This window comes from Bidens hawaiensis, unplaced genomic scaffold (genome assembly GCF_021521415.1).
Source record: "Bidens hawaiensis isolate Kalapana, Puna unplaced genomic scaffold, B.hawaiensis_p1.1 tig00024253_1, whole genome shotgun sequence".
Lineage (NCBI taxonomy): Eukaryota > Viridiplantae > Streptophyta > Magnoliopsida > Asterales > Asteraceae > Bidens > Bidens hawaiensis.
Genome location: NW_027493820.1, coordinates 162,876 through 168,871, shown reverse-complemented (window position 1 = coordinate 168,871; position 5,996 = coordinate 162,876). Strand labels below are relative to the sequence as shown.

At 44.2% G+C, this 5,996-nt stretch overlaps 2 protein-coding genes across 2 annotated transcripts; both read left to right on the top strand.

Annotated features, from left to right (window-relative positions):
* Window positions 1-902, top strand: LOC143568928 (uncharacterized). The gene is made up of 2 exons (XM_077054960.1): window positions 1-324; window positions 447-902. The coding sequence occupies exons 1-2, from the start codon at window positions 1-3 to the stop codon at window positions 900-902; spliced, it is 780 nt and encodes a 259-aa protein (XP_076911075.1).
* Window positions 903-3,260: 2,358 nt separating this feature from the next.
* LOC143568927 (uncharacterized) lies at window positions 3,261-3,743 on the top strand. The gene has a single exon (XM_077054958.1). It carries the CDS (start codon window positions 3,261-3,263, stop codon window positions 3,741-3,743), a length of 483 nt encoding a protein of 160 aa, XP_076911073.1.
* The last annotated feature ends 2,253 nt before the right edge of the window (window positions 3,744-5,996 follow it).

Sequence of the window (5,996 nt, the reverse complement as noted above, 5' to 3'; positions counted from 1 at the left end):
ATGAACTTTGTGGCTGTGGGAGGAGTCAGCGGTTGGACTCTTCCCTACTGGTGTCATATGTTTGCTTTAACATTCACTGGAGCAGCACATGAATGGTTTGAAAAGTTACCGGACGGGCAAATTAAGAGTTGGGACGACTTTGTTGCCAAATTCTCCCAACATTTCAGTCAACAGCGGAAACACACTCGCGATCCATCCGAGATATTAGACGTGGTTAGGCGGAACAATGAATCCATTAAGGACTTCATTACCCTCTTTAACAATGAAAGTCTCAATATCGGTGGTGTAAGTGAAGACATGTTGTGGGGAGCTTTTCGCAAAAATGTAAAGAGTGATGAATTAATCTCGACTCTGACTGGCAGAGACGGAATGCCGACGTCTTGGAATGATATCATGAAGCGAAACTGTTTGTAAGGACTCATAAGACTTTGGCGAATAATGGTCAGAAGCAGAACCTTAAGGTTGAATTCCAGACCCCGCGGCCAAAAAAACAAGCGAAAGGAACAATTTGGTCAAGACTCCAATCGTCGGCGGAACCACCAAAGCAATTTGATGCAAGATCTTTGATTGGTAACAAGAATAAGCAGAAATCTTCAGTGCGGTCCTCCAACAGTTGGACTCCATTATCGAAAACACATTCAGAAATCATCACTACTGAAAATGTGAATTTCAGGAAGCCCCAACCACTCACAAGGAGATCGTTCTTTCATGCCAAAAAGCATTGCTCATTCCACAATGATATAGGGCATAATACGAACGAGTGTGTGGCCATGAAAAATGAAATCGAAGCAGCTGTAAAGTCCGCCAAACTTGAACATTTGGTCAAAGGTGCAAAACCAGGGACTGGTAAAGCTCCCGCGCGAGACAACTATGGCCCGTCCAAAAAGCAAGTCAAGATTTGAATGTCCACATGATTCAAGGCCGACATAGGGTTGGAGGAAAGAGGAGAGAGTTCCTGAATAAGGAGTGGAAAAATGAACCAGTGATTTTTCCACGGGTCAAGGGCGGACCGTGCAATAAGAACCCTTTGATAAGCACCGCAGTCTTTGGCCACTACCGATCGTAGTATGTTTTCTTTGACACTGGTAGTACATCTGACATTATGTACGAGTAGTTCTTTGAACAATTAGATGATGAAGACAAGGAGAGGTTAAAACCAATCCATGCGCCTGTCTCAGGATTTGGAGGGGAGGTGATGCACCTGCGAGGGATGATATCTTTTTCGGTCACTTTCAGTGATGGAGTACATTCAAGAACCGAAGAAGTTGAGTTTCTGGTTTTACCAGCAACATCCAAACATGACATCATTTTGGGGCGGGAAGCAATTGGTGACTTTAATACTCACCCGTCCACAGCTCACGGTGTGGTAGGGGTTCCAAACCGCACCGGCTTGGCAATTATTCATGTCAATCGACACTGCTTCACAACGGAAAGTTCAAAGACCAGCAAAGTCCCAAAGCAAACTTAGAGGACCGAGTCGGAAAAATGGGTATTGAACAAAAAGTTCCCGGATCAGTCAATTGTGATTGGAGCTGCTATTTCAGAGATAGTGAGAACTTTCTTGAAGTAGTTGTTGACCAAGAATATAGACATCTTCACTTGGCCACCCACGGGCATGACTGATGTCCCGCGGAGTGTTGCAGAACATAAACTAAGGGTAAACCCGATGTTTACACCGATTGTTCAGAAAAAGCGAAAAGTGGGTCCGGAACAAACCAAGGCTATGAATGAACAAGTGCAAGATCTTCTTCATGCTGGTATCATCCGCGAAATTAAGTACCAAACATGGGTAGCTAATCGGGTCATCGTTCCAAAGAGCAACGGAGCATGGCGGATGTGCATAAACTTCAAAGATTTGAACAAGGCGTGTCCAAAAGATTGTTACCCACTGCCGGAAATTGATCTCAAAGTAGACGTTGTGGCCCCGTTCAAGTTTAAGTGCTTCCTCGACGCCTACAAAGGCTATCACCAAATCCGCATGGAGGCAGGTGACGAGGATAAGACAGCGTTCCGCACGGACCAAGGAGCATTTGCTACAAAGTGATGCCCTTTGGATTGAAAAGCGCGGGTGCCACATATCAGCGACTGATGGATCAAGCTTTCAAGAATCAGATTGGTCGAAATCTTGAAGTCTACATGGATGATTTGGTAATAAAAAGTGTGGAAGAAGATCAAATGTTGAGGGACATCGAAGAAACATTCGAAACCTTGAGAAGTATTAACATGAAGCTGAATCCAGCTAAATGTTCCTTTGGGATGGAGGAAGGAAAGTTTCTTGGTGTGGTCGCTACGGGCGCGGGCTTCAAGGCCAACCCAGATAAAGTACAGGAAATAGCCCGCATGTCTTCTCCTTCTTCCCTCAAAGAAGTACATACACTCAATAGAAGATTGGTAGCATTGAACAGATTCTTAGCAAACCATGCAGCCAAATCTTACCCATTTGTTTCAACATTGAGAAATTGTATCAAGAAAGCACAATTCAGGTGGACTGCGGAAGCTGAACAAGCGTTCCTAGAAGTCAAAAAATTCTTGGTGGATTTGCCTACTTTGACAGCACCTTATGCGGGAGAACCTTTGACCTTATACCTGTCGACGTCTGATATTTCCATCGGGGCTGTACTACTGACGGACAGGAAGAATGTTCAAACACCAATCTACTATGTCAGTACGACGTTGTCAGATCTGGAGACCAGATACTCAATACTTGAAAAACTAGTCTTGGCACTAGTTTATGCTTCCCGACGTCTCAGTTGGTATTTTCAAGGTCATCCCATCAACGTGTTAACTGGGTACAAACTCAAGAAAGTATTGAGTAAGCCGGAATTGCCTGGACGATTGGCAAAGTGGGCCATCGAGCTGGGTGAACACGTGATCGAATATAAACCCAGACCAGCAATTAAAGGGCAGGTGTTGGCGGACTTTGTCACTGAAGTCCCGCAACACAAAGAAAAAGAATGTTTGATCGAGCAACAACCCCAAGCACCTCCTGAACAGGGACAAATTTGGTCACTGTTTAAGGACAGAGCTTCAAGCAGTGAGGGATCTAGCGCAGGTCTCAGGCTAGTCAATCCCGTGGGCTATGAGTTCACATACGCCATCATGTTAGACTTAAAGAGTACTAACAATGTGGCGGAGTATGAAGCTTTTCTAGCAGGTCTGCGAATCGCCAAGAAACTTGGGGTTAAACATTTAGAGGTGCGGGTGGACTCTATGCTGATTGCGGGACAGATTAATGGGACTTACGAAGCAAAAATGATATAATGGCTTCAAATCTGTCGCAAGCGAAAGACCTGATTCTCCAGTTCTCCTCTTTCAAAGTTATTCATATCAAGAGAAGCGAAAACAAGTTGGCGGATGCTCTTAGCAAGTTGACTTCAACAAATTTTGAGCATTTTGCTAAAGACATTCGCGTTGAAGTCCTAGACCGCCCATTAATTCCACAAAATCAAGTTCTGGTAATTCAAACTGGTGTAGAATCCTGGATGACGCCAATCATGACTTATCTGTCGTCAGGAATTTTACCAGAAGAAAAGGCTGTGGCTCGAAAGATCAAACATAAGGCCTTGAACTACCAAGTACAAGATGTCATCTTGTACAGACGATCCTTCCTCGGCCCATTACTCAGATGTGTGGACGTTGAGGACGCAAATGACTTGATTAGGGAAGTTCATGAAGGCATTTGTGGCCTTCACGCAGGTCCGAGAATGGCTGTTGCGAAGTTAATGAACGTTGTGTTTTACTAGCCAGGGATGCACATGGATGCTGTGCAAGAAATCAGGAAGTGTGATTCTTGCCAGCGCCATGCTCCCAATACATTGCGCCTGAAGAACGAGTTTGTTCCGGTGACATCCGCTTGGCAGTTCCAAAAATGGGCTATCGACATTATGGGACCTTTCCTAGAAGCCCCGGGACCGGTCAATTTTTTAATTGTGGCCATTGGTTACTTCACTAAGTGGGTGGAAGCTAAATCGGTCACATCCATTACGGCATCAAGTGTCAAAAAATTCATTTGGGAATTCATAATTTACCGGTTTGGTCTTCCGCAAGAACTCGTGAGTGATAATGGAACTCAGTTTGCGGATAGCAGATTATAGGAGTGGCTGAAGGAACTTCATGTCACTCAAATTTTCACATTTGTAGCTCATCCACAAGCAAATGGTCAGGTTGAACGGACCAATCGAACGATTAAAGAAGGGATTAAAGCGAGATTGGGCACTAAACGAGCTGGCTGGGTCGACGAACTGCCCCATGTACTTTGGTCCTTTCGCACCGAAAATAATTCTAGTAATCCTGAATCGCCTTTCAGTTTAACCTATGGCACTGAGGCCATGATCCAGGATGAGATTGGGATTCCATCCGCACGAATTCTGATGATTAATGATAATTATAAAGAATTGCGGATGAATCTAGACCTCCTTGAAGAAAGGAGAGAGTTGGCATCGATCCGCGAGCATAACTATAAATGCCAGTTGCAGAAATACTATGACTCGCGGGTCCGATGGTGCACATTCGATGCAGGAGACTTCGTCTTCCGCAGTAGCGAGGCTTCCGGACAGGAACCTCCGGGCAAATTAGCTCCAACTTGGGAAGGGCCTTACAAGATAAAAGCAGTAGTGTCTAAAGGTGCTTACAAGTTAGAAAAGTTGAACGGGACTGAGATTTCCAGAACATGGAATGTGGCACAGTTGAAGAAGTGTTACATCTAGCAAAAATTATCTTTACATTTTATTTTGGCCTGCGCGCCTAATAGATTAGTAAAGAGACATTTAATGTCATTTGTTTGTAATTGTGGATGGCTTACGCATTTTCTATGAAAAATCTTATTACTTCTACATTCTAGTTTCATGTAATATGTGTTTCCACTAGTATGTAATCCTTTATTGACAAAAATGAAGATCCTATAAACACTTATATTATGAAGCATAAGACAAAGTGTACTGGATGAAACAAACTTCTTATATACGTGCAAATGGGATTACAAAAAGATTACAAGGAAAACAGATTTATGCGGTCTACAACATAATAAAATCACGACGCTTCACCTTCGTCTTCTGCATTTTCGCCTTCCGCGTCTTCCTGATCTTCCTCATCACCAGCAAGAAGGGCTTTTAGTTGGTCAATCCCATCTTCTTTATCCGCAAGCTCTGCTATTTGATCTTCAGTAGAGAATTTTAAATTATCAAAAGTCTTCGTTTGATCAGCAAGAGCTTTGGCGGTATCTTGGCCATGCAGGACAAATTCCTCGGGAAGTTTACCTTCTTCAGCAAATTTAAATCCTTCCCAGAAACCCGTCCGACGGCTGTCTCGAGAAGAAGCGATCAAGAGCGCGGCAAGGTAATTCCCAAGTTCATCACCTTCTCAGATATGGGTAATAACCTGTGAAAGCGATAAAATGTGAACAAGTGTTGTGCATATGATTATGTACTTTAACGAAATTCTCAAAGTAACAATTACCTGGGGGATTCCTTTCGCAAGCAACCATGTTTTGTCCGCCTTGGCTCGGACAAGGTCCATCTTGTGCCCTGCACACTCCAAGGCCCTCTCCATGTTTTTGGAAGCAAGAGCGGCAAGGCATTAATCCTTGGCGGATGATTCAGCTTTAAAAGCCTCCATGGAGGCTTTATATTCGTTTAATTGCTGCTGGAGAGCAGCGCTGGCATCCTCAGCAACTGAGCGACGGGATTTCTCTGCCTCGAATGCCACCTTGGCATCCGCCAGTTGTCGTTTAGCAATGTCAGCAGCCAGGCGGTTGTCTTTGGATTCTTTCATAGCCCCTAGGGCTTCTTTTTTTCGCCTCGGTAACCTTGATCTCCAAATTCTCCCACGCATCGTTCATGCCCAACCAGTCTCGGAAAATTTCTTGACTGGTGGAGACAGTATTCTCCAGGCAGTAAGAATAAAATTTTAATAACTCCTGGCGTATACGTCCGCGTTGACGTTACATCTCCGCGGGAGGAACGCTCTCTTATATATACTCCAAGCACACGTTCGCATCA

Coding starts and splice junctions, on each gene's coding strand:
- LOC143568928 (XM_077054960.1), top strand. CDS start 1: ATGAACTTTGTGGCTGTGGGAGGAGTCAGCGGTTGGACTCTTCCCTAC. Junction 325..446: donor GGGGAGCTTTTCGCAAAAAT/GTAAAGAGTGAT, acceptor AATAATGGTCAG/AAGCAGAACCTTAAGGTTGA.
- LOC143568927 (XM_077054958.1), top strand. CDS start 3,261: ATGGCTTCAAATCTGTCGCAAGCGAAAGACCTGATTCTCCAGTTCTCC.